At 37.0% G+C, this 24,356-nt stretch overlaps 2 protein-coding genes and 1 long non-coding RNA gene across 4 annotated transcripts; 2 read left to right on the forward strand and 1 right to left on the reverse strand.

Annotated features, from left to right (window-relative positions):
• Nucleotides 1–1,511: 1,511 nt before the first annotated feature.
• Nucleotides 1,512–10,481, reverse strand: blvra (biliverdin reductase A). 2 transcript variants are annotated; one of them, XM_055032502.1, is made up of 7 exons: nucleotides 10,373–10,481; nucleotides 8,641–8,760; nucleotides 8,151–8,270; nucleotides 6,470–6,567; nucleotides 6,057–6,164; nucleotides 5,439–5,607; nucleotides 1,512–1,831 (listed from the first exon to the last, which is right to left on the reverse strand). In XM_055032502.1, exons 2-7 carry the CDS (start codon nucleotides 8,757–8,759, stop codon nucleotides 1,573–1,575), a joined length of 873 nt encoding a protein of 290 aa, XP_054888477.1. In that variant the 5' UTR covers nucleotide 8,760; nucleotides 10,373–10,481; the 3' UTR covers nucleotides 1,512–1,572. The 2 variants fall into 2 exon arrangements, with proteins under 2 accessions (XP_054888477.1, XP_054888475.1); XM_055032500.1 differs by having other exon boundaries at nucleotides 8,641–8,776; nucleotides 10,373–10,477.
• Nucleotides 10,482–13,942: 3,461 nt separating this feature from the next.
• Nucleotides 13,943–19,274, forward strand: ccr12a (chemokine (C-C motif) receptor 12a). Its single transcript, XM_055033873.1, has 2 exons — nucleotides 13,943–14,010; nucleotides 16,263–19,274. Exon 2 carries the CDS (start codon nucleotides 16,277–16,279, stop codon nucleotides 17,360–17,362), a length of 1,086 nt encoding a protein of 361 aa, XP_054889848.1. The 5' UTR covers nucleotides 13,943–14,010; nucleotides 16,263–16,276; the 3' UTR covers nucleotides 17,363–19,274.
• Nucleotides 19,275–20,810: 1,536 nt separating this feature from the next.
• LOC129361603 (uncharacterized) lies at nucleotides 20,811–24,092 on the forward strand. The gene is made up of 5 exons (XR_008606163.1): nucleotides 20,811–21,066; nucleotides 21,792–21,823; nucleotides 22,927–23,157; nucleotides 23,234–23,326; nucleotides 24,033–24,092. It is a non-coding gene; the product is annotated as an uncharacterized LOC129361603 (long non-coding RNA).
• The last annotated feature ends 264 nt before the right edge of the window (nucleotides 24,093–24,356 follow it).

Genomic DNA, 24,356 nt, shown 5'->3' on the forward strand with positions numbered 1-24,356 from the left:
CTTACAATTAAAATCTGCAGAAACCACTAGAAACCTTGCACAAACCCCTGTGAGGCTGCATTCACACCAGTCCTATTTAGTTTGCTTTAATTGAACCCTGGTTCATTTGTCGAGAAGGTCCGGTTCTTTTAGAGAGGTGTGAATTAAAATCCAAACTCTAACGAAGACTAAAAAAGCAAACTTTGATTTGCCTAAAAACCTAGGTCTCTGTTCAAATGAAGTGAACTCTTGCAAGGTTGAAAAAATATGTGAATAAAACCCGACTAGAGACCACTCCAAAAGCAGGAAGTTCTTTTGTATCTACATTAGCACCAAACATGGTTTTGTGGATATGACTAAATTGTGATGGCATCCGCAGGTGCATGTCACTTGCTGTACTGTGTCCTTTCCAGTAATTTATATTGATGTTCACTCTACAACCCAACTGCCCATACAAGCCCCAAAAATGTCCCACTGAAAATCTTGACAAGCAGAGACTTGCAGAGGCAGTTTCTGAGATAGATAGATAAACTGGCAAATGTGCCAGTTAATCTGACCTTTAGCTCATCTTTTTAAGAAAAAGTAATCATTTTGGATGTGTTACACTCTTGATGACGATGCACTCAATTTTATCAATTTGAATTAAGCAAAGATAAGAAATTCTGATGTCATTAGTGGCTTTGCTGTGGCACTACCTGACCTACATGCATATAGCCCATAACAATACAGCCACTAACAATACAGCCGGTCCGATTCTATTTAGACCCAACTTTCTTAACGAGTGAATGACCAACATGCTAACATACGACTGAATGTTAGTAGTTGTGCACTGCTTTACCTGCTCTCTTGCTGTTCCGGATGAGTTTTTTTTCTTTCTGCAGTGAGCCTCAATATAGCCATACTCTGTCAAGTGCTTTATTTTTTTTTAAACGTCATATTGGACTCGCTGTGTTGATGCATTTTGACATCCTGCACCTCCGAGGTATTTTTCCATCGCAACACACAAATTTCTCCATTCGCTCTCTGAGGGTTGAAGTTCTTCACTACTTTGTTTAGGATTTGGTGCTGCACGCTTGCACAGTGTGAGGGAAAGAGGAGATAAACTGCACATGCAGATTGTGAAGTGAGATGCCGGTGATTGGTTTTGGTGATCAGCGATCACTTATCACATACTTTTTCACGGAAATCAGCAGATTATGATCGGTGGCCGATCACCTTTAATATATATATGTTTTTACAGCCATCCAAAAACCAGGAATACTGGTGTCTACCGCAAGATTGATAAGTTTACACAGACTTATGTTTATGTATAAGGATAATTATAATTCCTCATTCAAAATTGTCCTTTCTTAAAGAGCATTAAGTACCAACCGACAGATGAAGGATGGTGGGATGGACTTATAGAAAACCATGGAATGGAACCTTAGTAACAGAAATGCATCTCAGCAATAATGTGTCAAGAAAAAACAAAAATTTGTCTTTAGTGGTTAGAACTACATAAAGTCTTTAAAGAACAAACATTCAAGGAGAACTAGTGAAATAATGTTTAATTCAAACAGGATCAATACAAGCTTTTGACAAACCAGAGAATCCTTATTTAACTTTGCAAAGCTCCTGAATCTTCTGGGCCAGTTCCAAGCAGTGTAAGATTCTCACTCTCTCTCTGTCAAGTTCTCCAGTACTCACTTGGCCTGACAACTTGGCAGAGAAGTGGATCAGGTCTTGCATAAAAAGTCCAACAGTACCTCTAGGTGCTGGAGGAATCTGGGTCAAAGTGAAGCCGTCAAACACAAAGTTGATCTTCTTAGTCCTTGGGAGACCTGCTTGTCGTTCCTCAATCCATGTCAATTGTCTGAAAAAACACAAACTTTACTTTAGATTCTGTAGATAGTTTCATGTTTGTGTCTGTCTCAGAAAAATCCATACAAATTATTTCTGTAAAGGTAATTTTATTTATTAAGCACATTTTCAGTAACAAGGCAAAACAAAGTCCTTTTCAGGTGTTAAAAGGAAATAGAAACAAAAATAACAAACCAAAGGATAGAGCAAAAGAAGAAAGAATCTAATGTTGATATAAAGTATGTAAACTAGATGTTACACTGTTCAGGGTTACTAGATGAGTATCATCAGGTCTAATTCCATTTCTGGTTTGGAAGAAGAGGAGTCTAAAAAGTAGTTGTTAAGGTAGTTTTTCTGGATTCTAAGTTTATTCTAATCACTATTCTGGGATCCTAAATAGTGTAAGTAAGTATCCTCTGGACTTCTGGATTGCTAGATGAGTATAAGTATTTTCTGGACTGTCAAAGCGTGATCTAAAGTTGTAAAAGTAATGAGTACTCCACAGTTTCTAAGTAATAAAAACTAAATGTTCTTGTTCTGGAAGATTTTTTTCTGGACTCTAAGTTTGTTCTAATTCTGGGTTGCAGTAATAAGAGTATCTTTGCATTCTAATCTAAAAATTAATCTAAGAAGTATAATATTGGTCTAAATAGTGAGCACTCTATATTATTAAAAAAAAAAAAGCTACAGAGTGACTAATTCCTTTTGTGTGTTAAAAATGAGTGCTCCACAGTTTCTAAATAATAAAAGGGAATGAAGTAAAAAGATGAAAGGCTACATTAGGGCCCATAGCAATATTCAGACAAAACAAAGACATGAGTGAAAGCGGTGACTTCACAGGGCCATGAAACCATGTTGCTTAACCTCCCGGCAGAAGTCAGATATGATGTCATCAAGACATGTCCTGTTATCCATGCAACTCCACAGTTGCATGGATAACAGGATGGGGTGAGATGGGAAGGATGTTTACATATCTTCAAGGAGCTTGGAAATACACAGCCCTTCAAAGGCAACACTGGGAAAGCCAATTCAGTTTCAGAATGGCTTAGGTCGGGTAGATTATATATTTCAATCTTCCCTAAAGTCTCTCATTTCCCAATCATCCAAATTAGTTGGTTATTCCACTGAACAAACTAGCAACTTCTCCAAGATCGATTCCATTCCGTTAATGAGTTTTAGAGTCCTCAGCTGAGCTGCGAGTCTCAGTAAGACTCACATCCAACTTGCGTCTCTGTCCACACCAACAGTTTGAGTGTTTGCTAGTGCAGCCAAGTCTGTCACAAATTTGTCCATAAGCCAGGTTATCGACATCTCCAAACAGCAGAAATCCTATTGTCATGAATAAATCCTGGGTGTATCCCTTTATTTCATGTACTTCAGTTGTTTTTAATCATCCTCAAAACAAAATAAATTTGCATCATCTGTGAACATGATGAAGTAACATTTTATCAATAGTAACAGTATTTACTTTTTCTTAAATCAATAAACATTGTTGTATATTTCTTCCTTTCTATTGCTTTTGTAATTTCTTAATTGTAATGATGCAAGGGATCTTGATTTATTTGATCTAAATCCTTATTGACTCAGCAAGTTATTTTTTCCAATATAAATATCAAATTTTTGAGCAAACCATTTTTAAAGCACTTTGGAAAACTGGGGGAGCACTGAGGTCAATCAATAATTACTGAGATGGAAAATTTTAAGGTCATTGTAATTATGGGTACATTTATTTATATATCTATTTATTTATGTCAAACTGGCTTAAAAAAAACAAGAAAACAAGCAATCAATGAGACAAAAAAACATATGAATACATAACCAAGACCAAAATGATTTGTTTACCACTACTTTTCTGTTTGAAAAGGAGTAAGAAGTGAACACCTATTTAATCCCATCCCTTATCTCAATTTAGTGAAGTACATTACTGACACAATATTTATCAAAATCAATGCATATCAGTGTTGTGATTTTTGCATAACAGTGTTGTGAGCTTTCCCAAGAAACTAATGGGAAACTTTTTTGAAGCTGTCTCTGAACTCTGTGTTACAACAAAGTTGTTGAATTGTTTGACATGCACCCTCATGATGTACTTGAATGTTTAATTTCCCTTATCAAAGAAAATGCATAAACTTGCAATTGGTTTTGCAGCTAAGTAGATTGTCGAACTCTGTGAATGAAATGAACCCCTTCCTATAAAAAAGATATGCTGTGTTCTGCTCCAGGCTCTCTTGCCCTGACCATGTTCAGTGAGCAGAGAGTTCAAATGCTGTAAAGCCTTCGAGTAAATACTAATATATATTCTTTCTTTAGATCTCTGGTTTTTGAAACAGATTTTCTTCACTGTTCCTCTTTGTTAAAGACAATTTCCACATCATTGTCATTCTAATTCATTTGTTTTGAAAATATATCACTGACAAATTATAAATATAAGTAAATGGTTTAAAAATACAGTGGCCCAGTTGGTAGCATGACCGAGTCCAAGCCCGGAGTCTTTCTGCATGGTATTTGCATGTTTTCTCTGTGTGTGCGTGGGTTCTCTCTGAGTATTCTGTCCTCTTCCCACTGTCCAAAAAAATGAAAGTCAGGTAAATCGGTCCATCTAAAGTCTCCTTAGGTGTGTGGGCGTGTGTGTGCAGGTGTGTACACATGCACACACACACACACACACACGTGTGTGTGTGCATGATTTTTTTATCTCTTTGATGCCCTGTGACGGACAGGCGACCTGTCCAGGGTGACCTCACCTCTCGCCTGTTGACCTCTGGAGATAGCAACAGTTTTACTTTTCCTCACTATATATGGAATTAAATTGTTTCTCTTATATCTCCAGGAAACATTGACTGTAGAATTCTATTGCACATTCCCACTGATTTAATCCATTCAGAAAATGTTCACATCTTTAAAATATTTTAGAGTAGAGCCGAGTGATGTTACTTGTTTTATCCATCTCAGTTTCAGCAATAACACATTCAATGGAGGGTTTCCCGACCGACTTGACCTGCTGAGCCCGGTCCTTATGTAGACCTGCTGAGCCCGGTCCTTATGTAGACCTGCTGAGCCCGGTCCTTATGTAGACCTGCTGAGCCCGGTCCTTATATAGACAGGAAATGTAAATATATTAGTTGGTACTTGGTAATTAGATGTTACGGGAAGACATCGCCAGTTGTTATAAAAATTCTCACTAGTTGATTCATTTTGTTAAAAAACATATTTCCTGTTGGTTTCTGTGGAACTACTGCATGCCTCACCATTAATGCACCACTAATGCCAACACATGGCCTGCTAACTGCTTTACCAACATAGAAAATGACCTTTTCTGTTGCTGGACATTTTTTGGCCAGGCAAATTTTAGCTAGTGAGGTAAAACCTACCAGAAAGCAACTTATTTTAGCTTTGCATTTTTGAAATCATGGAGTGAACATTTATAGTGCAATTTTAATATATAGTTGATATTGCAAGGAAATGAAGTGGAACCAAGGAAGCAGTAGAACACTGGGCTTCTGCCAACCCCGTTTACTCAAAACTGTCTTCGGATGTCCAAATTAGCCAGTAAACTTTATAATTGTAATGTTAAAGGATCTGTTGTCAAAAATGCAGTAAGAAAATAGATCATATCTAACTTGCTGTCAGACGTTAGCAGCTGTGCTGTCATCTTGCTGTAGCCTTGTTCGGCGTCTTCTTCAAAAGTTGCTGCTTTTACTGAAAGCTCCCCAAACAAATCAACCAGCCAGGAAAGGCGAGCAATTCCACTGAACGCAGGAAAACCAAATCCAGGCTTCAATGCTCCACCTGAGAAAGATTTTTTTAAAAAACAAAACAAATACAGTTAGATCATTTCCAAAAGCTCCAAAAGGCTCTTTTTTCTTTTTTTTTTTTTTGCCTTTCCAATTTGAATTCTGTAGTTGTAAAGGTTTCATTTTAAACATCATCTTTAACCATCAGTACAAAGACAGTGAGCATGCAAACAAGGACAGGTCCTTTATGTGAAGTTCAAAAATATCTGTGGCACCTTTCATTTCTTCCATTCCTCAAAATACAGCAGTATTTAGTTTTCCTAGTTTATTTATTTTTTTATTTCATCTTCATCGATTCTCAAGGAAGCAAATTTTAAAAGGATATATATATTTGTCACAATGTCATAATGCCAATGTCAATACCTGAGAAGAAAAGATAAGTATACTTGTGCTTTATAATGATTCTGTCAAGTCTGAAGTGCAGATAAGACTCTTGCTTCTTACCAGCAAAATGAAGAGAACCTTCCATCAGGGTTTTCCCTTCTACTTCTTTCTTCAGCTGTTTGTAATCTTCTGTCAGCAGCTCAATGTGCTCCTCATGTAGAACCACCCCTACAGACAAACAGAAAAACTTCTCAAGCCGTTCACTTCCCCAGGCGGGAGGTGAACTAGTTCACTTCCAGTTCACTTCCAGTACAGAAGTGAACAGTAGTTCGGTCTGTTCTGTTGTGAGAATATTTTTGTCATTTACGAATATCAGAAGTTGTTATTGCAGTTTTCTTATGTAGGCCAAAACCAAATAGTGTTAATAATATTTCAAAAACAATGTTTGCAGATTACTTACTGCACTTAAGGTAGAGATGACACATTTTAAAACCTTGAACAAAGAAGTTAATTATAAATTAAATGGAGTTCACCTTTTTTCTGGGCCAAAGCCCACAGTTCAACAGCAACCTGGTAAGACAGGGCCATGGGATACTCCACACAGACATGCTTCCCAGCTTGCAGAAACATCCTGGACAGAAGAGTAAATAAACCCGAGTGTTGTCTTCAACACAAGCCAACCATATATGGCTGTATAAAAAAATATCATAAACTATCTTTTTCTGACTTGAAATTTTATGACTTTTCCTAAATTGATCCCGTCATTAGAGAAAGTGATAGTTTTTGTTTCCATGTGGGCTGAACACCACTAGGGTACAAAGGTTGTCTTATGGCTAATTCTTGACTCGTGAAAGCATTTGAACACCAGAAAAAGGCCACACAAACTCTCTCTAATACATTCACACACACCCCACCCCCCACACACACCTGAACCTCCCATTACCCTCTCACTCCCACACTCAAACACACACATATGGTAAACGGAATGAACTTGTCTAGAGCTTTTCCAGTCATTTTGATCATGAGTAATTAAAACATGTTTTTATTTAGCAGCTACAGTTTCAGACCATAACCCCATACAAATAGAATTAGAATTTTGCCGACCTGTCTCTTCTTCTCCGGTGGATATTGAGAGAATATCTACTTAAAGACCCTGAATTTGTCTTTTTTTTTAAATACCATAATTGATATGTATCTGGAAATAAATTTAAATATCTCCTGTTATAGAATTTTGTTTAATCTTTGTATTTAAGTGTCTTTATTCGAAGGCAAAAGCATTTGAAGACCCGTCTCACTGAGCGTAGTCAAAAGAAGAGCCCTGAACGACACACATTATTATATAGTCAATGCAAGGAAAAGACCCACCCAAAGTCTGCTCTTATCTGTATTGCCAGATGAACTACAATCTTAGAACGTTCGGAGTTCTAAGATTGTCACTTGTGATAATCGTAACTGATCATGTGTGTAGTGTGTTACCGCTCCGATCTAACATCGGACATATTCAACGTTAGATCGTCTTAGCCCTTTTATCGCCCGTATGGGGGTTTCCCTGACTGGGAGCGAGAACACAGCCTGTTGTATGTGACAGGTAGCCAATCAGAAAGCACAGTGACATTAGCATGGAGGGGAATCCCAAACATGTAACCCAGACTTAAGACTCACAAGCTCCACTCCTCTCCTCTCATCTCAACCAATGCCGTAACGCTCTCCGAATCTGGACACTATGGTAATGTTTACACCTTCGAAATAAGATACAGAAGTGCCACAAAAATGAACATTTTATTTTCATGAAAATTTTAACTCGAGATAACAAATCAATGAAAGCCCTGAGCTTGTTTTTCTGCAACGAAGTGGTCCCATCTGGGAGTGATGGGAAGTGTTGCTTATGTGCTTGCTCTCTCGCAGTTTGAAGGCCTCATTAGCGAGCCGATCGCCGCATATCATGCATGGTGGGCTTGGAATGTGGGAATCATCTATCGGTCCGGGATAAATTCATTCTCCTGTCTCTTCTCTGCAGCTGCTTTACATAACTAAGTTTACTAGTTCATCAAATTAAACGGTTAGTTTTAGTTAGATTCTATAAAATATTCATAAATTATTGTCTTGTGTGTTCTTCCTCTTTTCTGCCAGAATCTCTGAGCCAGGACGTGACATTGACGACGAAGAATTAGTTAAAGACAGTTTTGCACGTGTAAATACCAGATTTTAAGTTACCTGACAAAGTCTTCATGAGAGTCATTCTCAGTACAGATGAATGCAGCATGGATGTCCTCTCTGCTCACAGCCTCCTCTGCTGAGATTTGTTTCACGCCCTGGTGAGCATCGAGTTTTCTCCTGTTAGTTAAACAAACAATATGAGCCAAAACACGCATTTTATTTCCTATATGTGCAAGGGCTCAACATGCCCTAGCACATATAATATAAATGTTTCCACAAACGTTTTTCTTCCTGCAGTCGCTGTGCATGCCAATGTGAGTTCTAACAACTCGCATCACTGTCTCACCCCACTTCCCTCCATGAATTAGTCAGACTGAGTAGCCCAGCAATCATCCTCTATTTTGCAACATGAATACTGACTAGATGGTCCTGACTTGACATGCTAGAATATTTCACTCAATATTAGGTGGCATAACGACGAGACATTACCTATCAGCATCAAAATGTTATGCCTGGTTTATGTAAGCGCACATCAGATATGTCTTACCTGGATATGAACCCTTGGACAGTCAGCTTCTCTGCAGCACTTCCAGCTAGCGGGGTCAACATGTCTCTGATCCGTACCGCCCCAGCTGTACCGACACCAACCACCACCGCCCCGAGCATTCTGCCAGATGATGAACCTCAATGGGAGTTTAGGAGGCAAAACTTCTTACAGTTTAATTCTATTTCATTTAAAAACTTTGTTGTTACATTGTGTATAGCTGTTTACAGCTCATGTCACACCACTACTTCTAGACTGTTCTTGGTCCTACTTAAAAGGACATTTTGGGATTTTAACCAATGAAAAAAATTTTAACCAAGAAGCATCTGAACTGAACTTTAATTACCACATGTTTTTAATATGCAGTGATGCATTTCAGGAGTTCTTATACCTGCTTTGATAAACATCAATGGGAAGTGAGGTGGTGAAAATGATCAGCATATCTATCCCATAGAAAATATGGCCCTTGGAGGGAAGTGTCATCCACAATTATTATTGTTACATATTATTACCAGTAATAATTTATTATTAGAGGGAATGCAAAGTCAAACTTCGAGGGCTTGGTAGAGCTCTTGTGCAAAACTCTGTTCCCCTGTGAAAATCTATCCCCCTGTGTCTGGAGCACACACTGCAGCCATGGAGGTAGATCCGACCATTTTCACTGCACTTCTGATCGACTTCTCGGCAAAACAACTCATATGAGCATATCAAGCTTGTGACTTTCAGTTTATTTGGTAGCTGACAAAATTGTAATATACATAGACAAGGTCTTGTTATTGTTTTGTGTTGTTTTTTTAATCGCCAAGAGGATTAAAAAGCCTTTCTCCAATTTTTGTCACTTAAGCCTGACAATTAAAAGTTAGTTACCTGACACATTCCAACACATTGTGTGTATTTATGATTTTTCATTGCTGATATAAGAGGATGGAAACTGGTAGCAGGGCACAAAAAATTGCATGTAGGCTTTCTGGAAAGTGCTGTTCTAGTGTAAACTATGACAGTTTTCTGGATGAAAGAAATTTCTAGTTGTTAATTTTTGGTGCCTCAATCATACATTTTGAAAACATTTGCTCTTTATTTGCCAAAGTTTTGACGGGGGAATCTGTTCCCCTTCAAAGAGCGTTGAACAGGGGAACAGGTTATTTCAGGCAGCTGAAATATTTGGTTTTCCCTCTCATAACTTAGGCAAACAGAAAGCAAATGTTCCCAACATCACAGGATTTATTGTTGATAATGAGAGGAATAAACACAGTTGGACTTGCTGGGAAATGAAATAACTCTCATGTTATATTGGGGGGAACAGGTTATTTCAGGTTGCTAAAATACCTCCCTCCCCTTCATAACTTGGTCAAATAAAAAGCAAACGTTACCAAATTTATAGGATGTACACTTAAAAACCTACGTGAGCACAAATAAATAATTTGTTCTCATGTTTGGGAGGGAAACAGATTATTTCAGGATTCTAAAATAATTGATTGATCTCAAGTAACTGGCAAATAATGAGCAAATGTCACTAAAATCACAGGATTTATTGTTGATGATGAGAGGAATCAGTTAAAGACTTGTTGGTAAATAAATGTATTTCCATGTCATGGAGGGGGAACAGATTAATTCAGGCAGCTAAAAATACAGGGGAACAGAATTTCGCACAAGACCTGCACAAAAGACACAAAATACCAGCCTTTGTGGCAGCAGTCCCCGCCCGTGCATCAATAACCTACAGTAGTTCTCTTACCTGCTTATGTTTTTAGAAATCGTCAAAGAAAAACTATAAGGATTTCGCCTCTTTGTTGTCTTCAGCCACGCTAAAGTAGCTGGTGGAATAGAGGCGTGCAGAAAATACCGGTTAGTGTTAGATAATGGGGGCGTGGTTTGTTACATACCATAGCGGAACTAACTTTTTGGGTGCGCACCATCTCAGTCTGCCGCCCGCAGACTAGCGGAGTTCCGCCGGCGCTCTTCTAAATGCCGGAAGCTTGTTCAGCACGGAGCTCCACTCTTTCACTCAGATGTCGTGTCAGCAGTAAATCCTCCTGACGATCGGCGCGCATGTTTGTCAGGAGGATTTCACCAGAAACACACCAGTCTTCGCTGTTTATGGATAAATTAATTATGTATTGCTCCCTTCTGGAGAATTCAACTAACAACCCCTCTCTGTTTCATCATTTCGTTAGCTAAACGATGATGAAAAGAATGTAACGTAGCTACTTTAGTGTCAAAATTGTGATATGTGGGTTTCTTCAGATAAAACATATCAAAGGTCTGCTTTGATATTTTGGTGATCGATTTCCGTGAACATGTGACAAATCATAAATTCATTTCACTAAGTTTTTTTTTTTTTTTTGGTGAAATTTGTGTGAGAGAGAAAGAGGAAGGACATAGAAACGAGAAAATAAGACAAGAAGTCGATGAGAATATTTTCTGAGAATGAGGAGGACCAATCAGAGGAGGAGGACAGAGCTCGTGTCAGGCACATGCGCCTTGTGGTTTGGCCAAACTTGAGGAAGAAACTGTCGATAATGTTTGTGGGTTCTGTTTTGTTAGATGGAGATACTTTGTGTTCTTTGCGTTGCGTTGGTTTTTGGCTCGTATTTAAATAGCGGCATGGATCAACCAAGGAAGAGGAAGTTTTCTCCTTTGCGGGATCATTTTGATCTTATAACAGAAAATAATTATTCCGTTCTCATTTCCACTTTTCTTTGGGATTATTCAAATTCCTTTCATGTGATATTTGAGTTAGTTGATATGGATTAACTTTTATTTATATTGTAGGTGAAAATGTAGGATTTGCTCCTACATGGAAGTGCTTACTGTAACCAGAGCACTTCCACAATGCTGAGGCATCAACATGCCCGACATGGGGGCATGTTCCTGTCTTTATTGAAGTTGCCTGCAATGACTTTCTAAATCCAGAAGATGTCACTGTAAGTGACAAAACAACACAGTTTTGCCACACACCCAGTGAGGCTTCAGTGGCCCATCACTGCTGCTAGTCACTGTGAATGGCACTCTCGGAATATTGCTTATTTTGATTTGCTTTAACTATGTTTTTGAATGTGTTTTAAGGAGGCCTCACTGACGGGAGCAGTCGACGTGAATGTTTTGAGTTGCAGCCAGTTTCAGCAGGCAAGAAGTTCCTGTGCCTTTGACGCAAAAGATTGTGTGAACTGTGTCATTCTTTTTGTTTTATCATACATGGACTTGTGTTCCAGAAGATATCCTGTGTAATTCTGAATCACGTTGAAGCTGTGTAACCTATTTCTTTTTCTTAGAGCTGCAATGTGCATGTAACCAGGAAAACAAATCTCTGTCCGTTCTCCTCACGAGTAAAAAGAATCTAACCCTCTTGTCTTTCCTGTGTCTGTGTCTGATGTTCTAGGAGTTGAAACCTGACACAAGCACAACTAAATAAATTTTAATGATGTACAATATTTCTTGCCAGTCATTTTAGTGACTACAATAACTGACAAACAAAACACATATAACAGACATTACAAGTCTTTTTCTTTCCTTTTTTATTTTATTTTTTATTTTGAAGATTATGGCTTACTGAACATGAAAATCTCAAATGTTGTTGAAAATTAGAATGTTGTGAAAAAGCTAATTATCTGTAAATTGGATAATTATATTGGTAATTAATTATCTGATTAATTACTCTAATCAGAAAATTAAGTCAAAGTACCTGCAAAGGATTGTCAAGCAAAATCTACTTAGAATTGAATTGAAATTCAATAGATGCTTTATTGATCCCAAAGGGAAATTAAATGTTTTTGTTAAACATTCTTCAGAATTATTGCAGATAGTGATGACTGTGAGCAGGAAAGATTTTCTGTAGCAGTCTGTACTACAGTTATTTTGAAGAACCCTCTCACTGAAGACACTGGAGTTTTTTTAAGACACACCACAAACAGACAAATACTAGACATGGGTGACAAATGTTGCATTCTTCGAAGCCAAGCGTTGCTGAACCAAAAACAACATCAGAGGTAAAAAGGGGAAAAGGAACCAGACTCTTACACAATGATCCAGAGTTCTGTTTTCAGAATAAAGTAAATTCTACATTTAATTTGGAAATCAAGATCCCAGGATGTGGAAGAAGAGTGGAGAGCAATGGAATCCACATTCCAGAGTTCTCAGTCAGTGAAGGTTTGGGTCACCATGACATGTGCTGGATCTGGTCCACTGTGTTTTCTGCAGTCCACCAGGGAATTCTAGAGCAATTCCCTTCCTTCAGCTGAGGGAAGCATGAGGGCAAGCAGAATGGAGATGAGCTTCCATTCCAGCAGTTGTCTCAAACTCCAGTTCTTGAAAACCAGAATCCTGCAACCTTTAAGTGTGTCCCTTTTCCTGTACACTATAGAATTAAATGACTAACCTGCTTGAATAGCATGCATTAAACTCCACAGAGGTCTGCTAATGAGGCAATATCAGAGCCAGGTATTGTGAAAAAGACTCCCCTTTGAAGACTGGAGTTGGAGACGTCTCACACCTGCTTTACACCTATACAGCATTAGAGGCTGATCTCCTCTATGCCATGGAGCACTGATGCAGTAATTCATGCAAGAGACACCAGATTATGCATTGAGTGTGTAGAAATGGGCACATTTTTCAGAATTTGACTCTGTAACACATTTCTAAAAAAAATAACCCCTTTACTTTTTGCGATTACATGTTTACGTAATATTATATTATTACATTGTAAATGTTATTTTTTGAGATGTACTAGTGGAAGTAAAAACTAGTCATCTGGAAAAACTACTGAAGAGCAAAAATATTCAGTAAAAAGGCCTTATGTATTGAGTACTTGAGTAGTTTTGTTTTTTGCTGTCTGATTTAATTTGTGAAAATGATGCAATCAAACAGCCAAAATATAAAATTATAATTATTGCGGTATTCTATAACACGACATACCTTTTGAAGCCACTACTTATAAAAAGTAATGTTTACATATTAGAACAACACTAAGTACTTGCAGAGACAATATCCAGTGTTTACTGCATGTTCACAGTGAGCACAGAATTTTATTTGAACAGTGATGCTTCAAAATAATATTACCCAAATAATATTATTACTTGTATTGCACTGCCTTCCTGATAAGCTGCAGTGCAATGCAGCTTCTCCTAGAAGTAAATTTTTGGCAAGAATTTTTATTCAGTTTCATGTGCCCCACACACACACACACACACACACACACACACACACACACACACACACACACACACACACACACACACACAGGCTTTTAGGAACATCCGTTTGCCAAGGTACAGCCCCCTCTGATTTTGTTACTCTCAAAAGTCAAAGTCGCTAACAAATTTTCTGTGACTCCATTTTGGGTCTTGACCACAGGAGGATATCTACAGAGCTGCACTGGTAAGGTTAAGTTGGCTTGATTTTCGATGCTGTTGTTGTTTTATAAAACTTTAACTAAAGTCATATTGTGAGAATCACAAATATAGAAGTTACTTTCATCTCTTTTCTAAATCTAAACTATTGACAGGATATATTTCACAGATTATTTAAGGGCTAGCTCTTTTTTTTATTTATTTACTTATTTATTTATTTATTTATTTATTTACTTACTTACTTACTTATTTATTTAATGTTGTGATTTTTTTAAACTCACAAGAAGGCATGAGTCTTTAGGTTTAGCATAATGACTTCCTGTAAAAGAGACATTTCCAGCTAAATCAGCTTTTGGGAACATTAAAGTTTTACTATTGATGAAGAAAGCTTTAATGATAATTAAAAATAACAGACTGAACTTAATGAAAGTTGTCCACTCAAACTGTTTCAAGCTCTTATTCATATACACTCATTGTACAAATAGCAACTGTACTTATAACTATGGGCTTTTATATGTCAGGATATAACAATGGTCTGATCTTCAGCAGGTTCTAACATTTTTAAGTCTAACTGTGCAAAACATCCACCAAATTCAAGACTTTCAATATTTCTTAAATTAAATCTTTTAAAAAGATTCCTTCTCACTGCCTTGCTTTTTCTTATTGTAGGAAGGAAGTAGCAGCCATTAACTGCTTAGATGTAGCACCTAGTATAGCAACCACACATCAGGAAATGTGACCAGATGTTTGAACAGTCTGGTGGTTTAAAGGTTTGTTCTGAAATAATACTAAGATGGAGAAATACAAGCAAGAGAAGCATCTGTTCTGATGATGATGTTAATTTCAGTCTCTATTACAGCTTTTTGTGAGAAATCTGCAGTGTTTCCTGCTCACTTAAAAATATAAAATAACTCACAATCTAAAAAAAAAATGTTTTATTTTCATAACATCCAGATATAGCCAGGAGTTAAAACATAATATTCTTTAAAAAGTAAAGCTCACAATGATTCATTTCTGGTAAGAAGCCACAGTTTTTTTTTGTTCTTTTTTTTATACATATATACAAATACCAGTGTTGCGAAGGCATGACTCTTTAATCTTGCTGATCAGCAGTTTCAATTCCTGATTTTGTGAAGAAAAGCATCAGTATGACAAAATGTTTATGAATCACTAGGTAAAGTTTGCTATTTCAAAACTATACTTCTCTAAATACACTTCTCTATAAGATCTACGTAAATGGATAGTTTGGTTTAAGTTGTTGAAGAATATGTGTAAAGCATCAGAGTAAAATTATAAAACTATGAAGATGGGAGACGACAAATCTCAAACATTTAAGAGGTTACCATTGCAATGGAATAAATGTGAGAGTTTTAAAAGATATAACTTTAGGTCTAAATGTCTCTGATTAAGATGTATCTCTGGTCTTTACTTCTTTACTTAATGCAACTTATTATAATTATTTCCTGTCTGGGGATATTAAGTGAGATAAAAAGGGGGACCAATTCTTTAAATGTTGTTACAACATTATCTCACAAGATCTATTTAGATTAATTTTTCTCTCAGTGCTTAGTGTTCAATGAGTTTTGTTAGACTATACAGAAATATTCACAAAGCCTTGTGCATGTATTTGTGAATTTTGCATTTCATTTTTTATGCAGATAAAGAGAGAACGAAGATATTGTGGACATCTCCTGCAGAAAAGCCCCAATTGGGATTGAAGTGGCCTGTTTATCTGTAGTATCTGGTTGAATCCACTTTTTACTGAATAACTTTAGGCACATAGAATCAGATAAATGTCAGAAACATTCCTCAATATATATTTTAGTCTGTATTCATATGTTAATATCATATTAAGTACAAATTAAGTACAAGGCCTTGTTCCCAAAAACATATTATAATAGTTAATATATTGAGCAGGTTGTGGCCAAAACCTTTCAATTATGTTGGATGTATGCAAGTGAATGTATGAATATATGTAAGTTAGCCTTTTTAGTTATGTTACATATCTGCAATAACCTTTTGGACATGTTGAAGCACAAGTTATCATACAACTAACCTTAATAAGACAATTCATATGATAAAAATAATTAATTATGTCTGACTATAGATTTTGGGGAAGTAATTGCATATGGACATGTAGTTTTTCAACATTTGTCTTTTTGGCTCAGACTTGCATTAGGAGTGTAAGAGTTTCAACCCAGACCTCTGTGTGTAACTGACAGGAAGATTGATTTTATCCTAGCTCTAGTCTGACTTCTATATTTCTTTAATGTGCCACAGGAGAAACATCAGCCATGGATGATGATGATTACAATTACATGCTCTTCCTGAAGAATATGAATACAACAGAGGACCCAAGCTACGTGGTCAGTGAACTTGTCCATCTGTGTGCCAAAAAGACTGTTAACATGTTTGGTGCAAAATTGATCCCAGTGTTCTACTATATTAATTTCTTCCTGAGTTACCTTGGAAACGGCCTCCTCCTCCTCATTATCTTCAAGTATGAGAAGCTCGCCACAGTCACAAACATCTTCCTGCTGAATCTGGTGCTTTCCAATCTCCTTTTTGCCTCCAGTTTGCCTTTCTGGGCTACCTACCATTTGTCTGAATGGATCTTTGGAGAAGCTCTATGTAAAATGGTCAGCAGTGCTTATTTCATCGGTTTCTACAGCTCTGTCCTCTTCCTCACTCTAATGACATTTGACCGATACTTAGCTGTGGTGCATGCACTTGCAGCTTGCAAGCGCAGGAAAAAAAAGTATGCCATAATATCGTCTATCATTGTTTGGTGCATCAGTATTTTAGCAAGTGTTAAAGAGTTGGTCCTTCGAAATGTGTGGACGAGCCTGATGCAAGGCAAAATGTGTGAAGAATCAGGATTATCAGGAACCAGTATGAGAGTCTGGCGTTTGGTCAGTTACTATCAACAGTTCATGATTTTCTTCCTCTTACCTCTGACAATGATCATGTACTGCTACGCTAGGATCACACTGAGGATTCTCTCCACCCGGATGAGGGAGAAGTGTCGAGCCATAAAGCTAATATTTGTAATCATCTTCACATTTTTTGTCTGCTGGACACCCTACAATGTTGTATGCCTTCTTCGAGCAATTAATATTTCAGTTGGGGAAACTGAAAAGGAAGAATCATGTTCCACCAAACAAAACCTAGATTATGCATATTACTTGACCCGAAACATTGCGTACTTGTATTGTTCTATTAGTCCAATGTTTTACACATTTCTAGGGAAAAAGTTCCAGAGTCATTTCAACAAACTGGTGATTCAAAAAATTCCCTGCCTGTCCAGACACATTAGCTTCAACAGCCAGAGCACCAGAAGCACCTCACAGAGAACACCTCATTCTGTTTACGAATACTGAGCTAACATAAAAATCCTGATCTTTTAACAGAATGTCATCATGACATGATACAAAAAAAAATTCTTCTCTAATAGCTTGACCATTATGATATGTTACAAATTTAACTTCCCTTTTTCTCTGCAGATCATTCCAGACTGTAAGCCTTTAGATTCCATTTTGAAGAAAATCTTTTGTTATATTTAGCCCCACAGCTATGAGCTTCTCTTATGTTTGAAATCTGGTCAGTTTAATTACTGTTGTGAAAAAAAAAAAACATTGAATGATTCTGAACTTCTTCTTATAATGATTTTAAATATACTGATATGTCTATAAAGATCATTTTTATGTAAAGTGTTTTCAAATTGTGGTCATCTGGGAACAAACTTATATGAATGATTTTTTTGCACCATTGAGTGAATGAAAGATTTGACAACTGTTGCATCAGACTGACTGCAGTCTGAACTGTTCAGAAAGGAAGCCTTGCAATGACACATCAGAACAAGAAGTAGCAGAGAAAAATGAACACAGTAGCTAAGATATGTGAAGGTCCACTCTCAGTTTGTCACGCTGAAATACCTTTGCAGCATCGTCATGTTTACCTGGCTGCATCCTTCCTGACATTATTACTGATACAGCAGTATATTTTTATAGCCCTAATACAGTTTATGAAATCTGATTTTTCTGTGTTAATTGTTACAGTATTGCCTAAGTAGTCGTTGATCGCATTAGCTTACTTTTTAAATTGTCATCTTCTCTTTACATTATAATTGCTCTGTGTAAAAGGTGGAATAATCAGTAAAAATAAATTCTTAACATGTATTACTTAACAGCATTTAAAACTCATAGATATAAATTATCTTCCAAATGTCAAGTGCTTATTTTCTGCATTTAATTTCTTTCATGTAAACCTAATGGAAAAATATTCTGTACCTTGTTTTATTGAATGTTATGCTTGTGGAAATGAATTATAAAGCTTCTCTTTTGTAATTGGACCATGGATATGTGTTTAATACACATCAACATAAAACACATATGTCACACTGCAGTGCTGTGATAAAATTCATTTAAAAATATTTTTTCTCTAGATTCCATTAAGTCATGTGGTACACTGGACATTATTTTAATGTCAAATTTAAATAAATAAATAAATTTTAATCCAAAGCAAGAGGTTTTTATCAGGTGAAAAATCTATATACAAATCATGTAAAGCAGCACAAATACAGGATGTGTTAGCATGCATTAAAATCACATGACAATAGCAGGCCTTATTCAGGATAACAATAAAGTGGATTACATAAAAGAGGTTCAACATCTTGTGGACTGGTGTAGAAAAAAACAACCTGCACTAAGTTCCTGGAGGGTCACATTACAGAAAACGTTGGCTGGACACCTCACATCACTTCCCTGGAGAATAGGCACAGTAGCACCTGCACTTTTTGAGATGAATGATCCTCTCCACCTTCTACAGAGGAACCACTGAGAACCTGCTGACCAGAAGTAACTCCATCTGGTCAAGGAACTGTAAGGTCTCTGCGAAGAGTGGTGACAACAGTGCAGAAGATCACTGGGACTCCGTTCCCCCCTATCCAGAACATTACACACATATGCTGCTTAGCCAGAGCTAGTCAGATCCTCTGTGATTCCATCCATCCTCTCTATGGTCTGTTCATCCAGTTGGCATCTGGCAGAAGATTCAATAGCATCTGCTGTAAAACATCCAGACTCAGAAATAGTTGTGTCCCACTGGCCATCATTTTGATAAACAATCCCATTACTAAGACTGTCTTAGATTTCTTGAAAATGCATAGTCAGCAATATCTTGTTATTTGTACATTTGTGTAATTATAGGCACACTTGTGTTTTTGTGAGTGCTCTGGTGACATTTCATTGCCAATTTCACTTATGTGTATTTGTGCCATGACAATAAAATAGGTCTAAGCCTAAAATGTTACTTTTCTTTTTGCTAAATAAATTTGTTTTTGTTACATTTCAGTGTCACATAGTTCATATTACTGAGACTGAATCCGATACTGATAAAGGTTTATTAGTAGAGGAATAGGTAACTCTGCAAATATGGCTACAATGTACTCAGGAAACACACATCTTGTCCTTATTGGATCCTTACAGTTGTGGTGAATTGGTTCTGAAATGGTTAGCAAACACTAACTCACCTCTTCTCAGTTATTCTTATATGTCTGAGTGTAAGTATACTTTTCTTTAGTGGTCTTAGTTTGGTTATTTCTTTAGTCTTTCTAGTTGTTCTTTATTTCAGCTCCCTCATTGTATGTCTAGTTTTCTTATCTAGCTACCTTAGGTTTCATTCTGTTATGTCTGCATCCACGCTCTGTCTTCTTTTAGTAATTCTAGTTAGGTTATATATTTTTTTTTCTTAAACAGCATTACTTTCAGAGCAAACACACCACATGAACTGACATCTTGCTGGATGGCATTGTCACATTTCCACTTTGACATTTTCATCCCTTTTCTTTTCATAATACCCTTGTTAAAAGAATAAATGTTAAATTAACATTATAGTTATTCAATGATGACACTTTTGATATCTAATAAACAAGAATTGTTCTAGTTTTTCTCACCTTGCTGCTTCCTACTGGTTATGAGTTTCACATCAATAGGATAACATTTGAGACAAATAGAGTGGGCTTGCAGATATCTGCAGGCTAATAATAGGCTTTGCCTGAAATGCATCCCCCTGCTAAATTGGAGAAAAAAAGATTTAAGAGGGATTTCTACATAATCAGAGTATTTCTATGAACTACTGTTATGAGTTTTATATCTTGGCAGCCTCAGAAATTAAAATACATCCCCCCTATATTAATGGATTAGACAGTTAAGGATGATATCAAATGTTCTATATAATGGGCCTCAGTTTTGTAGCTTTAAGCTGTTATGGTGTTGAATGAAACATCTGGGAATTTCAAAGCAGCTGCGGAGAACATGTTCATCACTGAAAAACCCTCGACTCATATGTCTCAATAAAGGCGTAAAAACCGCATTTATTTCAATTAATCTGCGAAATAAAACTCACCGTTTCAGGGCTTACGTGGTTAAGAAACGTGATAAAGTTACAAACATCTTTGAAAGTTTCCTCTTCGGTCAGATTTCAGTGTTTCCTCCTCAATATGAAAGAGTTTAGAGCGATGCGCGCTCCCGCGACAGGGGAGGCGTTTCTGTTCTGATCTGAACAGTGGTGGTTTGTTACCTGTGCTCAAAGACTAACATGGAGTTTTATTACAGTTTTATTACAGTTTTATTACAGTTTTATTACAGCTTTATTACAGTTTTATTGCAGCTTTATTACAGTGGACCAGGAGCTCGCTGCGCTGTTTGTTACTGACCATTCATTCAGTCCACCTGTCCTGCGCTGTGCGGGATGGGAAACTGTCACATGTTAGTGTGAAAAGTTGCACTCTAAAAGTGTATTTGGGCTGTAGTTAATGTTATGGCCTTTTTTACATTAACCTGACTTAATTGTTTGGCTTTAGTTATGTCAACTTACTTTCATGAGTTCAATTAACTTAAAAGACACACATTTCATCTAAAACAAACGGTTAACTTTGAGTTGACGTGAACCAATTAAGTTGAATGCAGTTTTACGTCTGACGTCATTACGCAAGCTTTGCCCGAGACAGATCCACTTCTTGTACCGACCGCTTGTGCAGCCGCCATTTCTTCTGACCATCGACTGTCCACCGGATTGTAAAACAGTAAGTATTCTACACATCATGGCAAAATATTATTTAAACGGTGTAAAATATTAATGACTTTTTCTACCTTTAATTTGAAACAGTTAACTGTTTTTAACGTCGAAGTATCATCAGTTATTTGCTTTGAACACATTTGCTAGTTGTAATTTGCCGCGCTATTCGGCATGTTTGAACTTAACTGCTCTGTTAGTTAGTGAACGTTTATTTTGAGTGTGTACTTTTTATTTGACCCTAAAGAACTGAAATAGCTGGAAGCCGGGTATGTAGTGAAAAACATGAAATGTGATTTAGACTGGAGACGTTCAGGGCTGGTGCTGGTGGACCGAGAACTGCTGGCGTGTTCCGGTCGGAAGCTAGACTGGGTCAAAGTGTGGGAGCAGCTAATGCACTGCAGTGGTGGCCAGATTTTATAACAAGAACTACTGGACAGGTTGATTTTTTATGGTAATCTTAACGTACAGTTACGGAGGTGTTAGTGTTATACGCAAAACTAATTTAATGTGACGCAACTGCGCTCTGCTTGTCACTTGTCACCGTGAGCTGCAGTCAGGGAAGCCATTTGTTCCAATTGTCAGCCTGCTTACTGACGACATGATATAAAACGCATAATATCCTGACTGCGCTAATAATCCATAAGATGTCATTTTTCTTAAAAAAAGCAAAAAACAAATAAGCAATTCATGTTTGTAGGAACTTTGAGTTAATTTCTCTTTCCCACTCTCCAGGCCTGGAGCCAAGCATCATCAGACCATAGAAGGTAAGCCATATTTGCTTCACTAAGCTTCTAATTTAGAAAAAAAAGTTAAGTTATTAGTTAATATGCTGTATTGTATCAATAATATGAAAAACATATACTCTAAACTAATTCAAAAATAGTTTCGATAAATAACATCATTTTAAAGTAAAAGGAATAATAGGTGGTCAAAGAACGAGATGAAATTAATTTCCTCCAAAGGGTTGATGAGCTCTCACTCAACATGGGGTCAGAAGCTCAGTCATCTCGAGAGGCTGAGATTAGAGCTGTTGCTCCTCTACATCCAGTGGAGCCATTTGAGGCGGCTCGCGCATCTGATTAAGATGCCTCCTGGAAGCCTCCCTGGTGATGTTTTCTGGGCACGGCCTGCCAGGAGGAGGCCATTGTAGTGGGACTATGTCACTCAGCTGGGCTGCAAAGTCTTTAGGATTCCAAAAGGTAGGGAGGTGGCTGGGGAGAGGGAAGCTGCCCTTGCAACCCCACTTTTGATTAAGCTGTTAAGAATTAATTATAGTTAAACAACTTTTTGTTTTCCCACCAATATCTAACATTATTTTAATTTCTAACACTTAAAGAGTGGACAGACATAAAATAGAAAGGCAATGTCATTTTTTGTCCCTCATAGGGAAAATTACATTGCAACAGCAGAAAGTGACAGGCAATTTGTTTACACAAACATACATATACCAATGTGTGTTTTTAAATATGCACACACAGAGAATTAAGAGAAACATACTGTACAACCAGGGCAAAATTACAACCTAAAAATACTTTGGTAGACTTTAAAGTTTAATCCCATCCTAAGAAATATGCAATTGAGAAGGACAATTTAAGAGATGTGCAATTTTGCCTAAAATATTTGCAATACTAACAATATGACATTTATTAATATAGAGAATGTTTTTCTAGGATATTAAAACATACTGTAATAATTATGGTTAAAAATGCATTCAGAATCTATATTTTACCAAACAGATCTCAAGTATTGCATGGGGGTAAGATTGTAACAATACTCAAAATTGACTCTGCATCCATATTTGTTTAATCTTCCTTGCCTTCAGATTTGGCAACATACATGTAACACAGTTCCTCTCTTATCCTTCTAGTGTTTCACTTCATGTGGAGATGCAAAGACTGCGAGAGCTTGTTTTCCAGAAGATCTGAATTGCTCAAGCACTACAAACTAAACCACAGGCATTATGGACGGGGCTATTCATATCCATGCACATATTTAAGTTGCGCATGTAGATTCAAGACCTAAAATTTTGGCAGAGGTGGAATTTGCATAATTTTGAAGAGCATTATTAACCCGGTGGACATGTGGGCTGCACATTATGGTATTTGAATATATTACTGTTACATCAGAAATCTTGTCAGAGATATGGAATATTGATAACAATACATTTTCTCCAGGTGGAGGACATTGGGATTCGAAGGGAATGTGTTCTGAAAGGGCTCATCACCTTTCTTGGAGAGGATCCAGAAGACCTTATTAAGGAATACAGTGTAAGTTTCTTTTAAAGGTTTGAAGCCGCATCTTAACCCATTCAGGAAAATTGAAAATTCAATGTCAGTTGCTTGTACCTTTTTAAATTATTTCTGGCCTGCATTTTCTATATTTAAACATCTGTTTTAATACATCAGGCAGATTTGGTGTCAGAATTGTAAATTTAACATGGTTATGTCCTGCTTAAATCCAACAGTGGTGTGCTTTGCTATTCAGCAAAGACCATTATCTAACTTCACTATCAACTTCATTTCCTGTTCACCAATATAACAAACAAGTTAATAAGAATGTTTTAGTCATGCTATTTTCATACCAGCTCCAAAATATCTGATAAGTAACAGAAATATGCATTTTGTGTTGATTTCCAACCTAAGATGACCATTGGCTTGGACTACTATTCTGCTTTGATGTATAATCTATGAATTTGTTTAAGCTAAAACCTGCAATATGACAAAACACATATAAAGTTACATCCTTGTATTATCTTTTCTAAAAACCTTAAAAATCACCCTTTGAGTTATTCAATTTTTAATGCAACTTTGAACTTGGAAAATTTATCAAGGATATTTCAGATGCCATAAACGATTCTCTTCAATTCACAAGCTGTACACTTGTACTTAATGCTTCCATTTATAAGGCTTTTATTTGTCAACTGACAGATTAGTTACAGTCTTCAAGTTTAACATATGGTTTATCTCACTACAGGGCAGCTGTGGAGATGATGCCCAGATGGATCTCAAACAACTCACCCTGGCAATGTTTGTGAAGAAGGGAGAGGGATTGGAAGAATCCCCAGAAGACATTGGCATTGTCATTGAGGGAGTGGAGGTGTTGCATGACCTGACTTCAGTTGCCTCAGCATGTGCCCTGCTTCTGGGTTTGATATATGCCCTTAACCTGGCTTATCCGAAGCCTCTGCGCTTCACATTTGAAGTGTTTCAAAAAATCTTCATGCAACTTGACCAACACAAAATGTCTCCTAAAGTTCAGAATTTGTTTGGAAGACTTCAGACCTCTCAGTAAAGACAA

Source organism: Poeciliopsis prolifica, unplaced genomic scaffold, assembly GCF_027474105.1.
Source record: "Poeciliopsis prolifica strain line A6 unplaced genomic scaffold, Auburn_PproV2 SCAFFOLD008, whole genome shotgun sequence".
Taxonomy (NCBI): domain Eukaryota; kingdom Metazoa; phylum Chordata; class Actinopteri; order Cyprinodontiformes; family Poeciliidae; genus Poeciliopsis; species Poeciliopsis prolifica.

Excerpts from the sequence above, each read along its gene's own strand:
- ccr12a (XM_055033873.1), top strand. The coding sequence starts at position 16,277 with ATGGATGATGATGATTACAATTACATGCTCTTCCTGAAGAATATGAAT.
- blvra (XM_055032502.1), bottom strand. The coding sequence starts at position 8,759 with ATGCTCGGGGCGGTGGTGGTTGGTGTCGGTACAGCTGGGGCGGTACGG. Across the intron at positions 5,608-6,056 it reads AGGTTCTCTTCATTTTGCTG|GTGGAGCATTGAAGCCTGGA; the intron begins GTAAGAAGCAAG and ends AATCTTTCTCAG. Across the intron at positions 1,832-5,438 it reads CTGCTAACGTCTGACAGCAA|ACAATTGACATGGATTGAGG; the intron begins GTTAGATATGAT and ends GTGTTTTTTCAG.